This window comes from Narcine bancroftii, chromosome 7 (assembly GCF_036971445.1).
Source record: "Narcine bancroftii isolate sNarBan1 chromosome 7, sNarBan1.hap1, whole genome shotgun sequence".
In the NCBI taxonomy this organism is placed as follows: Eukaryota; Metazoa; Chordata; class Chondrichthyes; order Torpediniformes; family Narcinidae; genus Narcine; species Narcine bancroftii.
The window spans coordinates 214,984,230-215,009,198 of NC_091475.1; the positions used below are offsets into that span (position 1 = coordinate 214,984,230).

Consider the following 24,969-nt stretch of genomic DNA (forward strand, 5'->3'; position numbering starts at 1 on the left):
GTTCAACATGGCCTCCAAACTCCAATCCATCAAAGACAACTATGGCAGTGTGGCACTACCTTGAAAAGGCAGCCATCATCATCAAGGAACCCCATCTCCCTAGTCACAACTTCTTCAATAGATTACGACAAGAAGGTGGTACAGAAGCCTCAAGTCCAGCACTTTGAGGTTCAAGATCTTTTTTCTCCCCCACTGGCTCTGAGATTCTTAAACCTCCACTAACTGCCTTAATGAAACTAATCTGGCAGCGGAAAAGATCTGTCTGCTCTATTGAAGCATCTTTTGTTAAGCATGTGAATATTTTTCATCTCCTCTGTCCAGTAATTTGATGTGTACTTATTGAGGTTGTTTTTATTTTATAAATTACCTGTTTGGCTGCAGCAAGGAAGAATGTCGGTGCTCATGTACATTGTACTTATGTGTCCGACAATCAACTCATTGTCAACATGCAACTGCAACACGTCAGTACCTGGAATATCCGGACAATATTCATGGTCAATACGTCAGTACCTGGAATATTCGGAGCCTTTGCACAATTTCTTTCCTGGTGATAATGATCGCACATCAAGGCCATTCTCTGATTTTCGCTTCATCTGTGAAGAGAAAGAGAATGTTTTGTTGAGATATAATCAACTCTGGTTTCCCAGGTTCAGCAGGTCAGCCAGGAGTAACAGCAGGTAATGGGATAACAACTCCAGCTGGACGCAGAACTATCGTGAAAAGGAAAATAATCAAATAAACAGAGACAGGACTAAGAATCAATCCCTCCTATCAACCATAGATAGAAAACCACTCCCAATAACAATCCTTCCAAATTCAATGGTTTGAAACAACACTAATATAATGGCACAAGGCAAGAAATGACCAAGAGAGGCACCACAATGGAAGTCCCCATGTGGAAGCAGACATGAGCCCCCTCTTCCTCAAGTTTTCCAGAATGTCAAACACCACAGCACAACACAGTACAGTACAGCGCAGCAGAGTACAGTATAGCACAGCACAACACAACACAGTACAGTATAGCACAGCACAACACAACACAGTACAGCATAGCACAGACCCTTCAGCTCACGAGGCTGTGCCGACCGATATATTCTGACTAAAAAAAAAACTAAACCCTCCAACCCCATAACCCTCTAATTTTCTTCCATCCATTTGCCCAAGTGTCTCTTAAATGATCCAAATGTTTCCACCACCCCTGGCAAGGCATTTCAGGCCCCCACAACACAACTCTCTGTGTAAAAAAAAAATTCCTGATGTCTCCCCAAAAATTTCCTCCTTTCACTTTGTACATATCCTCTGAAGTCCTGTATACTCCCAAATACAAGAATGTGAGCAGATTAAGATCTGCAAAATCATGTTTTATCTAAAGATCAGTTTATGACATTACTGAAGAATCAAAATGGTCATGGGATGGAAGGAGGCCATCAGACTAAATTAAAAACAATCCAGTTACTCAGAATGAACCATCCTCTCTCGATAGCCTTGCATCTCGCAGCAACTTCAGATGCTCCCCTCAAGACAAAGCAACTTCAGAGGATCTTCAGACTGGCTCTCCAACACCAATTCACCTCCCCAAAATTATCTCACTGAAACTAGCCTTCAAATATTTCTAGAGCATTTGGAATGTTTCAATTTAAGACACAAAGAGTGATCCTGTCACTTTTGGTCAGATCACACCTCAAATTTGCCAATACTACAATGAGGCAGATTCTTAATACAGCTGACATTCATCCCATCAGATCTAATACATATATTATTTCATCTATATGCCAAAACCCATTCAACTGAAAGTTAGATTGCCTGTTATATGTAGATTGAAATTAGCAGTTCAAAGGATAGCAGCATTCTATGAAATGATTAGATATAGGAGCAGAATTAGGCCATTCAGCCCATCAGAACAAATGCACCATTCAATCATGCCTGATGTACAATTCCCTCTCAGCCCTATTTGCGTAAGCTTTGACACCCTCTCTAATTAAGAACCTAATAACCTCTGATATAAATATTCCCAATGACGGTCTCCACCGCTGTCTTTGGCAACTAATTCCACAGATTCACCATCCTCTAAAGCAGTGGTTTTCAAACTGCCCCCCTAAACTCACATTCCACCTTAAGCAATCCCTGTACCATAAGTGCTTTGTAATTAAAGGATTATTTAAGGTGGTATGTGAGTGGAAAGAAAAAGTTTGAAAACCACTGTGAATTGTACCTAATTGACTTGTTATGAGCATGGTTTCATAACTCCAAAGCAAATGGGCCAAATGTAGCAGGCTGAGCGATCGTGTGGTCAGACGGGCCGAATCGCTGACCCAATCGGTTGGCACAAGATGGCACGGACCCCCCTTCCCTTCTCAGCAGAAGCCTACATTTGGCAACATGCATTGCCTAGGTAATGTTGCCACTTCCTGGTCTGTTTACATCCGGTACCGCACGGATGGCAGTCTCTTCAATCTGAGGCGCCTGCAAGCTCACACCAAGACACAAGAGAAACTTGTCCGTGAACTACTCTTTGCAGACGATGCCGCTTTAGTTGCCCATTCAGAGCCAGCTCTTCAGCGCTTGACGTCCTGCTTTGCGGAAACTGCCAAAATGTTTGGCCTGGAAGTCAGCCTGAAGAAAACTGAGGTCCTCCATCAGCCAGCTCCCCACCATGATTACCAGCCCCCCCACATCTCCATCGGGCACACAAAACTCAAAACGGTCAACCAGTTTACCTATCTCGGCTGCACCATTTCATCAGATGCAAGGATCGACAATGAGATAGACAACAGACTCGCCAAGGCAAATAGCGCCTTTGGAAGACTACACAAAAGAGTCTGGAAAAACAACCAACTGAAAAACCTCACAAAGATAAGCATATACAGAGCCGTTGTCATACCCACACTCCTGTTCGGCTCCGAATCATGGGTCCTCTACCGGCACCACCTACGGCTCCTAGAACGCTTCCACCAGCGTTGTCTCCGCTCCATCCTCAACATCCATTGGAGTGCTTACATCCCTAACGTCGAAGTACTCGAGATGGCAGAGGTCGACAGCATCGAGTCCACGCTGCTGAAGATCCAGCTGCGCTGGATGGGTCACGTCTCCAGAATGGAGGACCATCGCCTTCCCAAGATCGTGTTATATGGCGAGCTCTCCACTGGCCACCGTGACAGAGGTGCACCAAAGAAAAGGTACAAGGACAGCCTAAAGAAATCTCTTGGTGCCTGCCACATTGACCACCGCCAGTGGGCTGATAACGCCTCAAACCGTGCATCTTGGCGCCTCACAGTTTGGCGGGCAGCAACCTCCTTTGAAGAAGACCGCAGAGCCCACCTCACTGACAAAAGGCAAAGGAGGAAAAACCCAACACCCAACCCCAACCAACCAATTTTCCCCTGCAACCGCTGCAATCGTGTCTGCCTATCCCGCATCGGACTTGTTAGCCACAAACGAGCCTGCAGCTGACGTGGACTTTTTACCCCCTCCATAAATCTTCGTCCGCGAAGCCAAGCCAAAGAGAGAAGAGCGCTGAGCAGGCAGTGACTGCAACGCGCAGACGCCACTCCCACAGACCAACGCGTTCCAGACAGGAAGTGTCTTGTACCCTTAAAGCAGCACATAAAATTCAAATAAAGTCAGGGTGTGTGCGTATGTGCATTTCATTTCAACAGTGTTGCTGTTAGCAGATGCTATAGTGGTGACCCCGAAGGTTCTTACGTCTTTGGCACCTACCTCGAATGCTACAAAATGAAGGATGCTGCCTCTGCTACAGTCACAACGGCTGTGGCCATGGATTTGCTGCCCTTCGGTGCCAGCCAGCCCAGGAACTGGTTACAACTGGCCGAGTCACAGTTCCAGGTCAGAGGCATTGTCTCGGAGGACACCAAGTTCTGGCACGTTGTCAGTACCCTGGACTCCGCTACCGCAGCCAAGGTAAACTCCTTCATGGAAGATCCTCCAATCGAGTGCAAGTACCAACAATTCCGGCGTTTCCTCCTCGATTCCCTAGAACTCAGCTGGCACGAGCGTGCCGTCCACATCCTGAATATGCAAAGCCTGGGTAATGGAAACCCCTCCGAGCTCATGCATGAGATGGTGGCTTTAGCTGATGGGCACACAAACTGTTTCTTGTTCAAGGAGCAGTTTCTCTCCAAGTTACCGGTGCATGTTTCTTCAGCAACATCAAATGTGGACTTCAATGCCCCACACCTGGTGGCCAAGGAAGCAGACAGGCTTTTCCACACCCCTGCAGCAGAGCTCAATACATGTGCAACAGATCTACGATGTTGGTGCCTCTGGCTCAGCTCCTGAGCCAGGGGCTTCCCCTCCGTCGTTTCCGCCAGCAATAGCCACGACCCAACCGCAATGCAACGAATGCTCAAATGGAGCGATTACTGTTTCTACCACCACAGAAGGGACTGCAATACCTGGCAGTGTGTCTCTCCATGCTTGTACCTCAATGCCAAGTCAAGCGCAGAGACGGGAAATGAACAGGCCGGCTGTCGATAGTGGCCTCAGAGGTTGGCACACATAAAGGCCTACTTTACCTGTGGAACCAGTGGACATGGAGGGATTTCCTAGTCGACACTGGCACTGGTGCAGAGATAAGGCCTCATCCCGCCTACATAGTTCAAGCTCAAGCACAATACTAAGAGCCTCCCCCTACAAGCAGCTAATAGCTCCTCCATTCCATGTTTTGGCACCCGTCACAATCCACACCACCAGAACTGTTTCCCGTTGGAAAGATATGATCGTGTCTGTTGGTCAAGCCCTACTCAAAGCCAATTTCCTCCGGGCACACGAGCTCCTGGATAGAAACTGCTTGGTCAATGCTACCACTTTCCAGTCATACCCCCTCACATAACGGCAACATTCCCTTTTGCGGTTGGGACATCACTCTCTAGACCAGGGGTGACAAAGTCAAATTCACAGAGGGCCAAAATTAAAAACTTGGAGTAAGTCGTGGGCCAAACTAAATATTGATTGAAAATTTTCAACAACATCTGCATGTTTTCTCTTCTTTCAACATATGTAATGTTAAACTTTTTCTTATTAAAATAAATGTTTAATAATTGTTTTGGTTAAACTCTTTCCAGAAGAAGCATTAACAAATGAGAAATAAAATATTCAATAAATAATATTTCTCGATAGCCTTTAAGCTCCTTTTAACTGTATTTTTTTGCACAAGCCAACAAGTCAAAAAAATAACAACTTGCTTCAATGACAAACAGGTTTGTCTTTTAAAATGATGAACATAGAGTTGGCCTCCCACCTGTCTTGAAAGGTCGTGTTTTCTGTCTTTCGTTTGGCCATTTTTCGTCAGGGGTTTATTACGTGTGAGTTGGGCGACAGGTCGCAGATGGAAATGAAAGTAAAGAGAGGAGGTGGGGGCTGATGGGCCGACGCCAATGCATTTGCAAAGCATTCTGGGGTTTGTAGTACTCGCTGTGCACGCGCTATACTGGCGCGGCGGCCAGAGGGCCAGCTCTAATACATATTTGATATGATCTTGCGGGCCAAATAGAATTATATCACGGGCCAAATTTGGCCCGCGGGCCTGAGTTTGACATGTGTGGTGTATACCTTCCAGGTGCCAGGGTCCGAGACATCTCAGGTCGAGTTCCCAGCATTCTCAAAAGATCGGGTGAGCAGCCAGATGACATGGTCCACGTAGGAACGAATGATGTGGGTAGGAAGGGCGCTGAGGTCCTGAAAAGAGGGTTCAGGGAATTAGCTGTGAAGTTGAAGGACAGGACGTCTAGGGTTGTGATCTCAGGATTACTCACGTCACGTGCTCGGGAAGTTAGAACCATAAGAATGGCGCAGCTCAAAACATGACTAAAATGATGGAGCTGAAGGGAGGGGCACAGATTTCTGGATCATTCGGCTCTCTTGCAGAGAAAGTGGGACCCATACAGCAGGAAGGTTTGCCACTGAACTGGAGATGGACTAATATCCTTGCGGGGAGGTTTTCTGGTGCTGCTTGGGGAGGGGTTAACCAAGATTTACAGGGGAACTGGAGCCTGAGTGACAGCAGATAGTGGAGTAGGGATGGAAAAAGATTATGTTAAGACTGCACATAAAGACAGAAATCAAAAGGTTGTTCATGGTGGGAAAAATGCTCTGAGGTGTGTCTGTTTCAATTAAAGAATTCAATTTGCAAGAAAGGCACATGAGTTTAGAGAGTGGATTGTCATGCGCAATTATGATATTGTGACTATTAGTGAAACTTGGTTGCAGGAGGGGCAGGACTGACAGCTCAAAGTTCCAGGGTTTCATTGATTCAGAGGTGAGAGAGGGAGAAGTGGCATTGCGAGTCAAAGAAAATGCTTCAGCAGTGCTCAGACAGGGCAGACGAGAGCACTCGTCCATTGACGCTAGATGAGTGGAGCTGAGGAATGGGAAAGTATGACCCCATTCATGGAGTTGTATTAGAGACTGCCCAATAGTCTGCAAGAATTGGACAGAAAATGTGCAGACGTAGCAGACAGCTACAGGAAACAAAGTTGTGATAGTAGGTGACTTTCACTTTCCATATATTGACTAGGCCTCCCATATTGTAAAAAGAATAGATGGGTTGGAATTTGTCAAATGTGCACAGGAAAATTTTCTAAGACAAAATATAGAGGTAACAAATTGGAGGAGTGCAATACTGGATCTCCAATTAGGGAATGAAACAGAACAGGTGACAGAAGTATCTGTAGGAAGCTTCTTTGGGTCCAGTGATCATAATGCCATTAGTTTCAAGGTAATTATGGATAAGGATAGGCCTGGTCCTTGGGTTAAATTGGAGAGAGGCCGATTTGGAGGAAATGAGAAAGGATCTAGAAAATGTGGATAGAGACAGGTTGTTTTCTCGTAAAAATGTGCGTGCTTGGTAAGTGGGAGGCCTTCAAAGGTGAAATCTTGAGAGTACACAGTCCTGTCAGGATTAAAGGCAAAGTGAACAAAAGAGAATCTCCGTTTTTTTTTTAAATTTTTTATTTTAACACCATAAACCAAATTGATCAAGATACATATATTTTCCTTTTCAAATATATACAGTGTCGTTTTCTCCCCCCCCCCCTTTTCCCATCCCACCCTCCCTACCTCCCATCCCATTCATTTAAAGTACAGAATCTAAGATACATTAAACCAGTCAAACAATGTTGTCACTCAATAAAAATAAACAAGAAATAACACTGAGTCAATTCTTTTCATTTCCTTCTCCTTCTGTCATTTTAGGTGGTAGATGTCCCCGGTAGGTTTTCTCTATTGTGTTTAATTTATGGCTCCCATATTTGATCAAATATTGCAATATTATTTCTTAAATTATATGATATTTTTTCTAATGGAATACATTTATTCATTTCTATATACCACTGTTGTATTCTCAAGTTATCTTCTAATTTCCAGGGTGACATAATACATTTTTGTGCTACGGCTAGAGCTATCCTAACAAATCTTTTTTGTGCACCATCCAAATCAAGTCCAAATTCTTTGTTTTTTATGTTACTTAGGAGGAAGATCTCTGGATTTTTTGGTATATTGCTTTCTGTAATTTTATTTAATATCTGGTTTAGATCTTCCCAAAATTTTTTCACTTTCTCACACGTCTAGATTGCATGAATTGTTGTTCCCATTTCTTTTTTACAACGAAAACATCTGTCAGATACTGTTGGGTCCCATTTATTTAACTTTTGAGGTGTAATGTATAGCCTGTGTATCCAGTTATATTGTATCATACGTAACCTCGTGTTTATTGTATTTCTCATAGTTCCAGAGCATAACTTCTCCCATGTTTCCTTCTTTATCTTTATGTTTAAATCTTGTTCCCATTTTTGTTTAGTTTTACCATTTGTTTCCTCATTCTCCTTTTCTTGCAGTTTAATATACATATTTGTTATAAATTTTTTGATTATCATTGTGTCTGTAATCACATATTCAAAATTACTTCCCTCTGGTAACCTCAGACTGCTTCCCAATTTGTCGTTCAAGTAGGATTTCAGTTGGTAGTATGCCAACACTGTATCTTGAGTTATATTATATTTATTCTTCATTTGTTCAAAGGATAGTAATTTATTTCCTGAAAAACAATTTTCTATTCATTTGATCCCTTTTATCTCCCATTCTCTAAAGGAAAGGTTATCTATTGTAAAAAGGATTAACTGATTTTGCGTCAGTAATAGTTTTGGTAATTGGTAATTTGTTTTATTCCTTTCTACATGAATCTTCTTCCAAATATTGAGCAGATGATGTAATACTGGAGAATTCCTACGTTGTACCAATTTTTCATCCCATTTATATAGTATATGTTCAGGTATCTTCTCCCCAATTTTATCTAGTTCTAATCTAGTCCAATCTGGCTTTTCCCTTGTTTGATAAAAATCTGATAGGTATCTTAATTGTGCGGCTCTATAATAATTTTTAAAGTTTGGCAGTTGTAAGCCTCCTTGTTTATACCATTCTGTTAATTTATCTAGTGCTATCCTCGGTTTCCCCCCTTTCCATAAAAATTTCCTTACTATTTTCTTTAACTCCTTGAAGAATTTCTCCGTCAAGTGTATTGGCAATGCCTGAAATAGGTATTGTATCCTTGGGAAAATGTTCATTTTAATACAGATTATCCTTCCTATTAGTGTTAGTGGTAAGTCTTTCCAATGCTCTAAGTTATCCTGCAATTTTTTCATTAGTGGATAATAATTGAGTTTATAGAGATGGCCGAGGTTTTTATTTATTTCTATACCTAGGTATCGTATTGCTTGCATTTGCCATCTAAATGGTGATTCTTTCTTAAATTTTGAGAAATCCGCAATATTCATTGGCATTGCTTCACTTTTATTTGCGTTAATCCTGTAACCCGACACTTCTCCATATTCCTTCAAATTCTTATGTAATTCTTTTATTGATAATTCTGGTTCTGTTAAGTATACTATAACGTCAGCTGCAAATAAACTGATTTTATATTCCTTGTCTTTTATTTTTATCCCTTTTATATTATTTTCTGTTCTTATCAATTCTGCTAGTGGTTCTATAGCTAACGCGAACAATAAGGGTGATAGTGGGCATCCCTGCCTTGTTGATCTGCTTAAGTTAAATTGCTTTGATATATATCCATTTACTGTCACTTTCGCCAATGGCCCCTTATATAATGCTTTAATCCAATTAATATATTTCTCTGGTAAACTGAATTTTTGTAATACTTTGAATAAATAATTCCATTCTACTCTGTCAAAGGCCTTCTCTGCATCTAAAGCAACTGCTACTGTTGGAGTTTTATTCCCTTCTACTGCATGAATTAAGTTAATAAATTTACAAATATTGTCTGTTGTCCGTCTTTTTAATAAATCCAGTTTGGTCTAGATTTACTATTTTAGGTACTTAGTCGGCTAATCTGTTTGCTTATAGTTTAGCTATTATCTTATAGTTAAGTATAGATATTGGTTTATATGACGCTGGTACGAGTGGATCTTTCCCTGTCTTTGGTATTACTGTAATTATTGCTGTTTTACATGAATCTGGTAAGCTTTGTGTTTTGTCAATCTGGTTGATTACTTCCAGGAGGGGAGGAATTAATAGATCTTTAAATGTTTTATAGAATTCTATTGGGAATCCATCCTCTCCTGGTGTTTTATTATTTGGTAGTTTTTTTATTATCTCTTGTATTTCTACTATTTCAAATGGTTCTGTTAATTTATTTTGTTCCTCTATTTGTAATTTTGGTAGTTCAATTTTAGTTAAAAATTCATCTATTTTGTCTTCTTTCCCTTCGTTTTCAGTTTGGTATAATTGTTCGTAGAATTCTCTGAAGTCTCCGTTGGATTATATGTGATTTGTTTGTCTTTTTTCCTTGATGCCAATACCATTCTCTTAGTTTGTTCTGTCTTAAGCTGCCATGTTAGAATTTTGTGCGTTTTTTCTCCTAGTTCATAATATTTCTGTTTTGTCTTCATTATGTTCTTCTCCACCTTATATGTTTGCAGTGTTTCATATTTTATTTTTTTATCTGCCAATTCTCTTCTTTTAGTTGTGTCTTCCTTCATTGCTAATTCTTTTTCTATATTTGCTATTTCCCTTTCCAACTGCTCTGTTTCCTGATTGTAGTCCTTCTTCATCTTGGTTACATAACTTATTATTTGCCCTATGATGAATGCTTTCATTGCGTCCCATAGTATAAACTTATCTTTCACTGATTCCGTATTTATTTCAAAGTACATTTTAATTTGTCTTTCAATGAATTCTCTAAAATCCTGCCTTTTAAGTAGCATCGAGTTTAATCTCCATCTATACATTCTTGGAGGGATGTCCTCTAACTCTATTGTCAATATCAAGGGTGAATGGTCCGATAATATTCTAGCTTTATATTCTGTTTTTCTTACTCTGTCTTGCATACGAGCTGATAACAAAAATAGGTCTATTCTTGAGTATCTTTTATGTCTACCCGAATAATATTAGTATTCCCTTTCCTTTGGGTGTTGTTTCCTCCATATATCCAAAAGTTGCATTTCTTGCATCGATTTAATTATAAATTTGGTTACTTTGTTCTTTCTGTTAATTTTTTTCCCAGTTTTATCCATGTTTGTATCCAAATTAAGGTTGAAATCCCCTCCTATTAGTATGTTCCCTTGCGTGTCTGCTATCTTCAAAAAGATATCTTGCATAAATTTTTGATCTTCTTCGTTAGGTGAATATACATTGAGTAAATTCCAAAACTCCGAACATATCTGACATTTTATCATTACATATCTCCCTGCTGGATCTATTATTTCCTCTTCTATTTTAATTGGTACATTTTTACTGATTAATCTAGGTACTCCTCTAGCTTTTGAATTATATGACGCTGCTGTTACATGTCTTACTCTTTAATTTCTTGTGCTCCATTTCAGTTAAATGTGTTTCTTGCACGAATGCTATATCAATTTTTTCTTTTTTCAGTAAATTTAGCAGTTTCTTCCTTTTGATTTGGTTATGTATTCCGTTAATATTTAAAGCCATATAGTTCAACGTAGCCATTTCATACTTTGTCTATCTTCCCTTTCCGTTTCCTCATCATCACCTTTCCTTCTTATCCATTTCAGCTTTCTTGTTTTGAACACTTTATAAGACAACATTTCTAAAACACCAAACATTTCCCTTATTCTCCTATCTAAAATTTCTTTAACCCCATTATCCCCTCCCCTTCCTGAGTTGCCCTTTATCCCTTGTCGGGCAACCACATCTCCCCTTTCCATTTGGATTTGCGAATTCACTCGCAAGCGTCAGCCGATTTTGCAGTGACCGTAACTCCTCCCCACCCAGCCCCCCCCCCCAGAAAAGATTTCAATTTTCATATATAACAAAGGTCACTCTTTTAATTCCCTCCTTACTTCCTCTGTTCCCTTTCATTCCCTTATTAATTCTTATCTATACTCTATATATTTTCCTCTAAATACAGATACACTCATGTACACACATATATACATACACACACACATATATATACCCATATACACACATACATATAGTTCGTGGTCATTTTTACTCTTATTACATGTCTTCATCTCTGCCTGTTTTGTAGTTGTTCTGCAAATTTTCGTGCTTCCTCCGGATCCGAGAATAGTCTGTTTTGCTGCCCTGGAATAACTATTTTAAGTACCGTTGGGTACTTTAACATAAATTTATATCCTTTTTTCCATAGGATCGTTTTTGCTGCATTAAACTCCTTCCTCTTCTTCAGGAGTTCAAAACTTATGTCTGGAAAGAAAAATTTTTTTTGACCTTTCTATTCCAGTGGCTTTTTGTCTTCTCTTATTTTCTTCATTGCTTTCTCCAATATATTTTCTCTTGTTGTATATCTTAAGAATTTTACTAAAATGGATCTTGGTTTTTGTTGTGGCTGTGGTTTCGGGGCTAATGTTCTATGTGCCCTTTCTATTTCCATTTCTTCCTGTAATTCTGGTCTTCCTAGGACCCTGGGGATCCAATCTTTTATAAATTCTCTCATATTCTTGCCTTCTTCATCTTCCTTAAGGCCCACTATCTTTATATTATTTCTTCTATTATAATTTTCCATTATATCTATCTTCTGAGCTAACAGCTCTTTTGTCTCTTTAACTTTTTTATTAGATTCTTCTAATTTCTCTTTTCTCTACTTCCATTTCTATGGCTGTTTCTCGTTCTTCCACCTTGTCCACTCTTTTTCCTCTATCTGACATGACCATCTCTATTTTATTCATTTTTTCTTCTGCACTTTTAATTCTTTTTATTTCATTAAATTCTTGTAATTGCCATTCTTTTACTGATTCCATATATTATTGAAAAAAAAATCCATTGTCTTGCCTTTCCCTTCTTCCATTTCTCTATGGTCTTCTTCTTCTTCCTCCTCTGGATTGGTCATCTGTTGTTTCCTTGTTTTCTTTACTCTCTTCTTTCTTGTTGTCGTTGTTTTCTGTGTTCTCTTCCTGTTGCTGTGTTGCGGCTGTCATCCTCAGCTGTGGAGATCGACTCCTCAGCTGTTCCCCCCTCCCGTCAGTGTGTTTTATTTCATGCGCGATTGCGCACTTTTACTTGGCTCCGCGAGCCATTTTAGTAGTCCTGAGCTCGGGACTTCGACTGACCTTAGGGAGCGGGCTTCTCTCTCCGCAGCAGGCCTCCTCGGACAGGTAAGGCCTTCACCTTCTTCTTCCGACGTTCTTTCTTCTTCTCTTCTTACCGTTGCTTTCGACTTTTCTCTCTTCGCTGCCATTTTCTTCCCACCTTTACTTTTACTTTGTTTTAATTTTTATTCTTGTACCTTTGTGTTTTGTGTATTTTTTTTCAACTTTTCTGGAGAGGGCTGGAATTCCCTGACCGGCCACTACTCCATCCCGTGACTCCTCTAGAATCTCCGGTTTTGAGGGATATTGGGGTCTGGTTAAGAAGAGAGAGGTGTATAACAGATTATGTGCAATTGGGAACAAAAGGTATTTGAGGAGAGTAAAACAAGTCAAAGAAGAAGAAAGGAATATGGAGGGCAAAGACATGAAGCTGAAGGAAAATCCGATGGACAACTACAGGTATATTAAGAACAAAAGAATAATAAAGAACAAAATTGACCCTCTTGAAGATCAGAGTGGTCAGTCTTGTAAAGAGCCAAAAGAGGTGAGAGAGATGGTAAATGTTTTTTGCATCTACTCAGGAAACTGGCATAGGGAGGGCAATCTGCTTAATTTCTCGCCTCAAGATAAGGCATTCAATAATTAGAGGAGCAGACAGGAGATTATCAGGACATGAAAGAGACAACTGGATAGTTGCTCGCCTCCCAGGTGCGAGGGTCAGGGAATTCACAGATCGGGTCCACAGCATTCTGAAAAGGGAGGGTGAACAGCCGGAAGTTATGGAATATACAAGTAGCAATGACGAGTTCCTGAAAAGAGGATGCAGGGAGCTAGGTAGCTTCTTCGTCCAAGTCATTTAACATAGAACATTACAGCCCATTAAAGCCCCTTCAGCTCTTGATGTTGTGCCAACCTATATACACCTACTCAAAACTAAACCTTCCCTACCTTACATCCAGAACTCTTTTTTCTGCATCTCTATTTTTTCTGCATCCATGTGCCTGTGTAAAAGTCTTAAATGCCTCTATTGTACCAGCCTTGATCACCACCCCAAGCCATGCATTCCAGGTGCCCACTACTCTCTGGGTAAGAAGTACTCACTGACATCTTCCCTAAATTTTCCTTCACTTGTCTTGTACACGTGCTCTCTGGTATTTGCTACTCTCACCCCATCAATGCCTCTCACCATCTTGTACATCTCTATTAAGTCACCTCTCATCCTTGTTCGCTCCAAAGAGAAAAGTCCTAACTCTGTTAATCTTGTCTCAAAAGACACATGTTCTCCAATCCAGGCAAATCTCGTCTGTCCCCTCTCCATGGCTTCACATCCTTTCGTACAAAGTTCTAAGTATTTTCCCCTTAATGCCCAAATTTCTGTGCTACACTGTCCTATGGAAGTTATTTGACACATATTTGAAATAAGACTGAATGGAGATCGAGTCCTGACAAAACAAAAATGCCAGGTAACACGTTAGAAGTAACTAGTCTTTGACTGCTGGCTGATAGCAGCACCCAGCTCCCATCAAAAGCCCATGCCCAGTATTAACAGCAAGAACCACAAACACTGGCATGATCTTTGCTCACCCAGTGAAGCACAAGTCTTTGGCAGGTAATGAATGCTTGTCTCATGGACACTCCATACATACAAACAAGCATTTGGGAAACAGCCGGATGAATGGGAATGGATTTGCCTCCTGGAGCAGGGCTCCATGCATCTTTTGTGAGGTAGGAGCGGGTCATTTCCATGTGCCTTCTCCACCACCCCCTGTTTGAGCCAAGGAGATCTGGAAGCAGACAACACTCAGTCATCTGGCAACTGCTCTTCCCACACCTGGTAAATCTCCTGTCACCACTGTTTCTGTGATCCTCTCCCATACATTTCCAACTTATGAACAGTTCTCAGCAAATACAATGCAGTGGAAGTCTTGTTCCAGATCGCTTCTTGATTGATTGATAAATAATTGCATGAAATACATCTCTGAATAACTAATAATACTCTTTTCCATTATTCACTTAATTTTCAATTAACATGGAGTTACAAAACAAAAATCAAAGAAGCATTACAGATATATACAATACCAGAACCAAACTACATGTACAAAGAAGGAAGAATCAACACACTACTGTTTATAAATACAAAATTACACACTGTGTCAATCCTTAAGAGATAAAGAAAAAGAAAGACCTCCTCCCTCAAAGGAAAAGGAAAAAAGAAAAAGAGGTAATTCTCCCATATAATGTGACAACATCATCTGTTTTCCATGTGATCAATCCAGATATTATTTCCTCCCTGAAGGGATAATGCCTTGACACAGACATCACTAAGGATATGGGAGATAGTGGTATTGGAGACCAGAGCTGGGGTCCACTGGTCCCAAGGCCACTCTTACGCCGCTGTGGCAGCTCACCATAAAGCAGGCGAACTGGCCCTGCTTGTAAGCCACACGGCGGGGCAGCTGGCCAAAATGGCGCCATCGGGGGTTTCCCTTCCTTCTAGCACAGGGCTCAGAAACCCACGCTGGGGTACCACGTGACACCCAGGTGACGTCAGCGCCCTCCAGCGCGATTCTCAGCCAGGTCCGGCCTGGGAGTATAAGTGCAGCCCAGCAGCCCGCAATAAACTAGTCTGCTCAATGAGCTCAACCTGCTGGTTGTGTGTGTTCTTTCAGAAGCAGTGCAGCCGCCGCTACAATTGGTGACCCCGACTGGTTCAAACGTCTTTGAACCCATCATGAGCGAGCCTGGGATCAGCGCTATAGCCGTAAATCTGCCTGAATTCTGGGTTCAGGAGCCGGAGACCCGGTTCGGCCACGCAGAGGCCCGGTTTCACCTCTGCCAGATTTCGTCCAACATGACCAAATTCTACCATGTGGTCGCTACCCTGGACCAGGCCACCACCAGACGCATGGTTGTTCAGCACTCACCCGCCGAGGATAAGTAAGAGACCATCAAGTGAGTGCTTACCTGGTCCCTCGGACTATCCAGACACCAGGGGGCCGCTCGGGTGCTGCACCTCGACGCCCTGGGGGACAGGTCCCCGATGGAACTGATGGACGAGATGTTCGCGCTCATGGGTGAGTTCACCAACTGCCCACTTTTCGAGCGCATCTTCCTCGAACATATACCCAGAGACATCCACCCGCTGCTGGTTCAGGAGAGCTTCACTGACCCGAGGAAGGTCGCTCAGAAGGCCGAAGAGCTATGGCTTGCACGATTCTCAGAAGGCTCAGTGGTCCAGCAGGTCACGAGGCACGGGGACGACCACGCCAAACCCGCCCCTAGTGCTGCAGTAGAGCACCCATCCCCTGAAGGGGCCCCCAAGAGCATAACCAAGGCCACAGGATCCACTTCAGGCCTCTGCTTCTACCACCAGTGCTGGGGAGCCAAGGGTTGGAAGTGTCGTCAGCCCAGCTCGTTCCAGGGAGATGACTAGGCTGGCCGCTGTTAATGGCTGCGGCAGCTGGCCAAAGACACAGCCTTCTCTACCTGCAGGACTCAGTCAGCGGCTGGTGGTTCCTCATTGACACTGGAGCCCGGATCAGCGTCATCCCGGCCACAGCCATCGAATCCAGGAACCGACCTAGTGGACCTCCCTTCCTTGCGGCCTATGCAACGGCAATCCAGAGGTATGGAGACAAGACAGTACACTTCCAGATTGGCCAACGGAATTTCGCGTGGAGGTTCACTGTCTCATCCCTCCCGACTGCCATCCTGGGTGCAGACTTCCTCCTCGCACACGGGCTTCTGGTGGACATTCGAGGTAGGCACCTGTTGGATGCCTGTACCTTCCAGCCTGTTCGCCTCGACACCTCCTGCTTGGAGCAACCGCAGATGGCCCTGATCAACACGCCCAGAGACGAGTTCCCAACACTCCTCAAGCCACAGTTCTCCATTTTCTCGCCGCGCCACGGGGTGTTCCACCACATCCCCACCCAGGGCCCACCAGTTCACGCCAAAGCACGCCAGCTCCCGCCTGACAAGCTCCAGATAGCAAAGGAGGAGTTTGTGCACCTGTTGGAGCTGGGGATCATTCGGCCGTCTGACAGCCCATGGGTCTAGCCGCTCCACCTGATCCCGAAAGCCTCCGGCGGCTAGCGTCCCTGCGGAGACTATCGACAGCTCAACTAGGCAACCGTTCAGATCGTTGCCCCATCCCTCACATCCAGGACTTTACGGCCAACCTGCACGGTGCAAGGGTCTTCTCCAAGGTTGACCTGGTGCGCGGATATCACCAGATCCCTGTGCACCCTGAGGACATACCCAAGACACCCATCATCACCCCCTTTGGCTTGTTCGAATTCCTGCGCACGCCATTCGGGCTCAAGAACGCCGCTCAGACCTTCCAGCGCCTTATGGACTCTGTGGGCAGGGACTTTGATTTCATCTTTATTTATTTGGACGACATCCTCATCGCCAGCAAGGCCCACCTAAATGCCCTTTTCTCCAGGCTGGCCGACTTCGGCCTTACCATCAACCCGGCCAAGTGCCAGTTCGGGAAAGAGTCCGTGCAGTTCCTGGGCCATACCATCATGGCCGAAGGAGCCACGCCCGCCGCTACTAAGGTCGCCGCTATCAGGGTGTTTCAACGCCTGGACAGCCGCAAGGGGCTGCAGGAGTTCGTGAGTATGGTTCACTTTTACAACCGCTTCATCCCGGGAGCTGCACACATCATGCAGCGGCTGTTCATCCTCATCGCAGCCAAGCACAAGATGCTCACTTGGAACCCAGAAGCCTACACCGCATTCGAGGCCACCAAGGATGCCCTCACGAAGGCCACCATGCTCGCCCACCCGCACACCGACCTGCATACAGCACTCTCTGTCGATGCCTCTGCCAAAGCCGTCGGTGCCTCCTGGAGCAGCAGGTGAATAGAAATTGGAAGCTGCTGGCATTCTTCAGCCGCCTGCTTCGCCCACCGGAACGCAAGTATAGTGCCTTCAACCACGAGTTACTGGGCATGTACCTCGTAGTGTGGCATTTCTGCTATTTTTTGGAAGGGAGGATTTTTACCAATTTCACAGATCACAAACCCCTCACCCAGGTGCTTGCGATGGCAAAGGATCCCTGGTCGGCCCGCCAGCAGCGTCGCCTCTCCTTCGTGTCGGAGTTTACCACCGACATTCGGCACAAGGTGGGGAAGGACCATGTGGTTGCTGATGCTCTCTCGCGACTGGTCATCTGCGCGCTGACGCCCAACCTCGACCGGCTTGCCTGGGACCAGGAAGCCGACGAGGAGACGAGGGACTTCAAGACTGCCATCACCAGCCTGCGGTTACGAGACCTCTTGACTCCGAGCGATATCTCCTTGGGCATCCCATGGCCAGTGGTTCCCCAGCAGGGGCGCAGGCAGGTCTTCTGTCACATCACGAACTTTCGCATCCGTCCATCAGGTCCACGGTCCGGATAGTGGCAGAACGCTTCATATGGCATGAGCTGCAGAAGCAGATCAAGGGCTGGGCCAGGACATGCACCCATTGCCAGACGTCCAAGTTGGACAGGCACACCAGGAGTTCGAGCACGTCTGGAAACAGTTCAGCCGCATTCACGTGCACATCGTCGGGCCCTTTCCCGTTTACTGGACCAACCATTACCTGTTTAAGGTGGTGGACCGCACCACTCGCTGACGCGAGGCGATCCCGATGCCAGACGCCTCCACTGACTCCTCCTCCCGAGCATTGTTGCATGGTTGGGTCGTCCGGTTCAGGATCCCGGCTCACCTCACCAGCGATCGGGGCGCCCAGTTCACATCGATGCTCTGGGCACAACTCGCCAACAAGTTGGGGATCCAGCTAAATCACCCACAGGCCAATGGACTGGTCAAACGTCTGCACCGCCACCTTAAGTCGGCGCTCATGTCCTGCCTCACCGGTCCCAACTGGACAGATGAACTGCCTTGGGTGCTCCTGGGCATCCGCTTCACTCCCAAGGAAGATCTGCAGGTGTCATCAGCTGAGCTGATCTAAGGTGCACTGCTGGCACTACCTGGTGAGTTGCCAATGCACCTCACAATCCCCAGCGATCACTGTACGAACTACTCCCTCACCTCAGGGCACACTTGAACTCCTTTGAACCCCCACCGCCGCCCAGGCATGGCACCCACCTGTCTCACGTTCCTGGCGAACCGCTTTCCGCGGAATACGTTTTCATTTGGCGGGGCCCAACCGTGGCACCTCTGCAACAACCGTACGAGGGGTTGTATAGTGTTCCACAGTGTTCCGGCTCGACGTTCACGCTGGACATGGGTGACAGGTGGGAGCTGTTTACCATGGACAGGCTGAAGCCAGCGCACTTTGATCCCACTGAGCCCATGGTCGTTGCCCAGCCCAAGAAGCGAGGCTACCCAGCAAAAAGGACATTGGTGCCAGTTCTGGGGGGGGGGGGCTGTGTGGCAGCTCACCATAAGGCAGGTGAAACGGCCCCGCTTGTACGCCACGCGGCGGGGAAGCCAGCCAAATTGGTGCCATCGGGTGTTTCCATTCCTTTCAGCACAGGGCTCAGAAACCCGCGCTGGGGGACCACGTGACACCCAGGTGACGTCAGCGCCCTCCAGCGCGGTTCTCAGCCAGGACCGGGCTGGGAGTATAAGTGCAGCCCAGCAGCCCGCAATAAACTAGTCTGCTCACTGAGCTCAACCCGTCTGGTTGTGTGTGTTATTGCAGGAGCAGAGGAGCTGCCGCTACACCGCTCCCTTTCGGGTTTTCATTTGATGGCGCTGGCTGTGTAGGAACTTTAATTTTTTTTTGTTCTCAGCTGCCTTGATTTCTTAGTAGTTGTTTTATCTATTTTTTTAGTTAAAAAATTCTTAATTTTAAGGTTTTAATCATTTTTTAATACTCTTCATGGAGAGTTCAATCAAAACACATTTGTCTAGATCCTTTGCAAGGCCACGACCCCAACTATTAGGTAATGATTGAAATTTTCATAAATTTAAACATTTACTGTTTTGTATAAAAAATCTCTTGGTGCCTGCCACATTGACCACCGCCAGTGGGCTGATATCGCCCAACCGTGCATCTTGGCGCCTCACAGTTCGGCGGGCAGCAACCTCCTTTGAAGAAGACCGCAGAGCCCACCTCACTGACAAAAGACAAAGGAGGAAAAACCCAACACCCAACCCCAACCCACCAATTTTCCCTTGCAACCGCTGCAACCGTGTCTGCCTGTCCCACATCGGACTTGTCAGCCACAAACGAGCCTGCAGCTGACGTGGACATTACCCCTCCATTAATCTTCGTCGGTGAAGCCAAGCCAAAGAAGAAAAACATGTATGGAAAATTTTAAAATAAAATATTCAAAAGAAAACCATCTCTAAAGAAGGCATTCACTCACCAACAAATATTACCACCTGACTCGGTACGAACACAACACCATCTACAAATTCGTTGACGATACCACGGAAGTGGGTTGTATAAAAAAGTGATAAATCAGCATACTGGATAGATATTGAAAACTTGGTGGAATGGTGCACCAACAAAAACCTTGCACTCGATGTCACCAAAACCAAGGTGCTGATTGGTGACCTCAGGAAGGGAAAAACAGTGATCACTGAATTCTATCTCTCTCTCTCTCTCTCTGAGAGAAAGCCTCCTTTACTCTCTCTGCTTGCAAAACCACATGACCCTCTTAGAACAGCAAGTTCCACTCCAGACGGTCTGCAGTTCTGACAAGTTCTTTCATCTATTGCCTTTTTGTAAACAACAATCCATTACTGAAGTCTCTTGGGCACTCTCCAAAGCTTTTTGCAAAGACTCTTGGCACCAATATGTGTAGCATTAACAGAGCTCCGGTATTTTAAATAAGATATGTTTTAAAGTATTTGTATGTGATCTAATTTATCTCCCAAAAACATATCTATATACAAGCACAACATAATCTGTCACACTTACAAAGCAAAACCTAACAACCATTTCCCTCCCACCCCCTTCACAGTATAAATCTATACACCATCAGGGCTTACTGTTGAGTTTAAAAAAAGAAAGTTACCTTTTGGGAGGACACATTTTTACAATAATAGCACTTTTAAAATTATATTTGGTCCCCTATATAGTCCAAATATGCTTGCCATATTTTTATAAATATGTCATATTTGTTCTTTAGATTATGTGATTTTTCTCCATTGTTATACAACTGTTCATCTCAGTCTTTCATCGTGCTGTCTGTAGAGGGTAGTCAGATTTCCAAGTAATTGCAATACATTTATTTGCCACAGCTAAAGCTATTTTAACAAATGAAATTTTGAATTTAGTTTATTACTTGTTTCAATAAAATTTCCCAAAGGATCAGGCTCCAGGTTGTCCACAAAGGCCACCCCTGTTATTTCAGTAAATATCCTGCCAAAATGGTCTCACCTTCATGCACGACCATGTAGCATGTACAAATGTTCATATTTCTATCCCACATCTAAAACACCTCTAATATTTCAGATTTTGACTTATGTAATTTCTGTGGTGTGAGGTACAATTGGTGTAGGAAATTATATTGTACTCATCCGTATCTTGCATTTATAATTGATTTCATGCTATCCAAACACCAATCAGACCAGCATCTTTCCATTATTGCAACTCCTAAATCCGACTCCCGTCTCTCTCTGTAAACCTGGTTTTGCACTCTCTTTTTAGAGAGAAAAGTACATTTTAGATATAAAGCCAAATCATTTGTTCCATCTCACCAATTTCAGGTGAGGCTAAGTTTGGTCCCCATCTTTCTCTCAAGAACAATCTTAACTAGAGAAAGCAGAATATCCCATTGCTACTCCATTCTTATTTCTTAATTGTTCAAAAGATCTATTTCTCTAATAGATCCCGCCATATAAACAATCAGCAAACATATTCCTTTTTCATTCCATGAATTCAATATTTTGTTACCCATAGGCATTAGTACATTTTTTACATAATGGTACTTGCTTTATTCCAAATACATTCATTTATTTCTTGCCACATTCTAATCATGTGCGTTAATATAGGATTATCTTTTTTTTGTTATTGACTTAACATTTCACTTATAAATAAAGTCCTTCATTGACTCCTCTTTGATTGAGTTCAGTCCCATTTGAATTCACAAGGGAGATTGTTTCTTCACAGAAAGATAATAGAAATCTTGCTCATGCTGATAGATAAGATCCGGGAGTCGAAGTCCCCCCAAATTAAAGTTCCACCATAACTTTTCCAGCATAATTCTTGGTACTTATTCCATAGTATTTATCTCATACAATTATGTAATAATTTTAAGAATTTTTTAGTTAGTACAATAGCCAATGATTGAAAGACATACTGTCGTCTTGGCATTAACTTCATTTTTATATAATTTACCCTATTAATGTGATCAGCAGATATTTCCATTTCTGTCGATCTTTTTCTATTTTTTCTAATAGAGGGCTATAATTAAGCTTATAAATTCTGTCAATTATTATGTCATTGCTCCTAAGTATTTAATTCCATCTTTCTTCCATTTAAATCTACTACCTTTTTGTATTTTTCAAATCAAAATTTTGCACTTTTATCCCTATCTATTTTATATCCTGACATTCTTCCATATTTTTCTTATCAGTGACTCATTTGGGTCAGACATGTATAATAGCACGTCGTCAGCAATTTTATGTTCTTCCTAATCAACTCTGAAGCCCTTAATATCCGGATCTCTTCTTATAATCTTCACCAGAGGTTCAATAGCTAGGATGAATAATAATGGTGAATCCCGAATCAACTCAAGGAAAAAAATAGATGACATTTGGTTATTAGTTATAATTTTAGCTTCTGGCTTATGATAGAGTTTTATAAATTTTCTACCTACACCAAATTTTTCCAACATTTTGTATAAGAAAGTCCATTCTAGTCGTTCGAATGCCTTTCTGCATCTAAAGAAATAGTTATGTTGAGATTCGATCTTGATTTTTCCATATAGCTCTCCACTGGCTACCGAGACAGAGGTGCACCAAAGAAGAGGTACAAGGACTGCTTAAAGAAATCTCTTGGTGCCTGCCACAATGACCACCGCCAGTGGGCTGATCTCGCCTCCAACCGTGCATCTTGGCGCCTCACAGTTCGGCGGGCAGCAACCTCCTTTGAAGAAGACCGCAGAGCCCACCTCACTGACAAAAGACAAAGGAGGAAAAACCCAACACCCAACCCCAACCCACCAATTTTCCCTTGCAACCGCTGCAACCGTGCCTGCCTGTTCCGCATCGGACTTGACAGTCACCAACGAGCCTGCAGCAGACGTGGACACACCCCTCCATAAATCTTCATCCGCGAAGCCAAGCCAAAGAAGAAGAAATATTGACCAATCTACCGAGACTATTTGAAGAACGTCTTCCTTCAACAGATTCCACCTGATCAGCATGGATTCATTTTGGTAAAACTCACCCAGTCTGCATTCAGAAGTGATATTGGTCTGTATGATGAGGTTTTTAGTGGGTCTCTACCTTTCTTCGGCAGCACTGTCAATAATAGCAGCTGAAAAAGTTTCCAGCAGGGTTTGGGTCTCTACTGCCTCATCTAACACATCCATTAACAGAGGTGTCAACAAATCTTTAAATTCTCTATAGAACTCAGGAGGGAACCCATCTTCCCCCAAGGACTTAGCTTGCAAAGTATCCAGAGCTTTCTCTATTTGTAAAAGGACCGTCTAAATCATCTTTTTCTCTCTCTCTTCTAGTTTAGGAAGTTCAACAATTGTTAAAAATTCTTCCATCTCATTTTCATTTCCTACTGATTTATACAGTTTAATTTAGTATTGTCTAAACATTATTTATTTCTTTTTGATTGTATGTTATAGTATCAGCTTCTGTTTCTATTGCATTTATCATTCTGGATGAATCCTCCCCTTTAACCTGCCAAGATAACATTGTGTGCCCGTTCGACTAGCTCAATATTTTTGTTTAGTTTTTACTATAATTTTTTCCATTCTATATGTTTGTGGTGTATTATATTGTAACTTTTTATTTTCTAATATTCTATATTATATTTGTGTTCCTGATATCTGGATTTTGTTATATCATTCTCTAAACCAGGGGTGTCAAACTCAAATTCACGGAGGGCCAAAATTAAAATCTTGGACTAAGTCGAGGGCCGAACTAAATATTTATTGAAAATTTTCAACAACATCTGCATGTTTTCTCTTCTTTCAACATATGTAATGTTAAACTTTAGGATATAACTTTAGGAGGATAATGTTACAGGTCAGGAGTAGGTAGCTCAAGTTCACCCTTTGCTTGACCTGAGGGAAACCTATTTGGTCCCTGTGGAGATGTAGTTCAGCATTCACAGGCTGTGTCCATTTTGGCCTGCATCAGGACTCAGCATTTCCTGCTCACTCCTCAGGCTCTAGGCCTCTATTCACCCTCGACCCACCATCCCTCTACCTGACCAGTCCTTTACCCAACTTCTACTCACCCCTCACTCCAATCGCTCTGCCTCTACCCACCCCATCCTATACACGCCCCTCTACTGCCTCTCCCCTCAACCTGTTCCTCCCTCTACCTGTCTCTCACCCTCTAATCACCCCTCCCCTACTCGCCCTGCCCCTCCCCTTTTACCTCTTCCCTATCCACCCCTCCTTTTACTCATCCCTCCCTCTAACTGCCCCTCACACCACCATAACTTCCCCTGCCCATTACTCTTCACCTACACCCTCTGCCCACCCCTGCTTACCCACCCACTCAGGCCCAGCGCGCTGCCGATCAGTCTTTGCGGAACAGCGGGGGCCATGCTCAGCCTGCCATGCCCGTCGCGCCGACAGGAAATCACAGGCGCTCGCCAATCCGCCGCTCCGCTCGACAGGTGGGAGAAGTGACTGGTAGTGCGGGGAGCCTTCCAACTGGCTTGCCGGCTGATGACATCGACAGACTTCTCGTGTTACAATTTTGTTTTCCCCGTTCTCAAAGTTTGCACGGTCAACCTGCAACTCTCTTGATCCCTCCGCGTCCCGTGGATCTGATGCCCGGGTGTTGTTAGGATTCCCAGCAGAAGGTTTGTGGAACTTTACCATTCTGGATTCCTTTTTGAGAATATTCTGTCCATCTTTTAAGGGGGGTGGTTTTAGGGGGGAGGGGATAGTTAAGGGGTGTGGAAGGATGTACAATGAAGGGGGAGGATGGTGGGGGTGACATTACCAAAAAACAGCATCGGCTCTCGCTGCAGGGCGGGCCACCTCTAATACATTTTTGAAATGATCTTGCGGGCCAAATATAATTATATCGCGGGCCAAAGTTTGACATGTGTGCTCTAAACCTTCTAAGTCTCTCACATACTCTCTCAAAATTTTTAGTGTAAGAAATAATTTGTCCCCTCAAATAAACTTTAAGCGAATCCCATATTAGAAAACTGTTGTCAGTGGAAGGAAGATTGTTTACACAAAATATTTCTGTCTCTTAATATAAAATTTATGAAAATCCTTCCTCTTTAATAATGTAGCATTAATATGACATTTATAC

The 24,969-nt window shown here is 43.5% G+C and overlaps 1 protein-coding gene and 1 long non-coding RNA gene across 10 annotated transcripts in view; one reads left to right on the plus strand and one right to left on the minus strand.

The window, feature by feature from the left end:
• The window catches only part of LOC138739705 (F-box/WD repeat-containing protein 7-like), a 149,419-nt gene that overhangs the window by 39,055 nt on the left and 85,395 nt on the right, over positions 1-24,969 (minus strand). For all 9 annotated transcript variants that reach the window (XR_011342374.1, XR_011342373.1, XR_011342372.1 and 6 more), the window contains one exon: positions 511-593. Coding sequence is in view for 4 of the 9 variants with exons in the window: in XM_069892296.1 (XP_069748397.1) it covers positions 511-593 (83 nt within the window). In the remaining 5 variants the exon portion in view is untranslated. The remainder of the gene's footprint in view (positions 1-510; positions 594-24,969) is intronic.
• Positions 1-24,969, plus strand: part of LOC138739710 (uncharacterized) — a 56,251-nt gene that overhangs the window by 15,953 nt on the left and 15,329 nt on the right. The gene's annotated exons all lie outside the window — the stretch shown is intronic.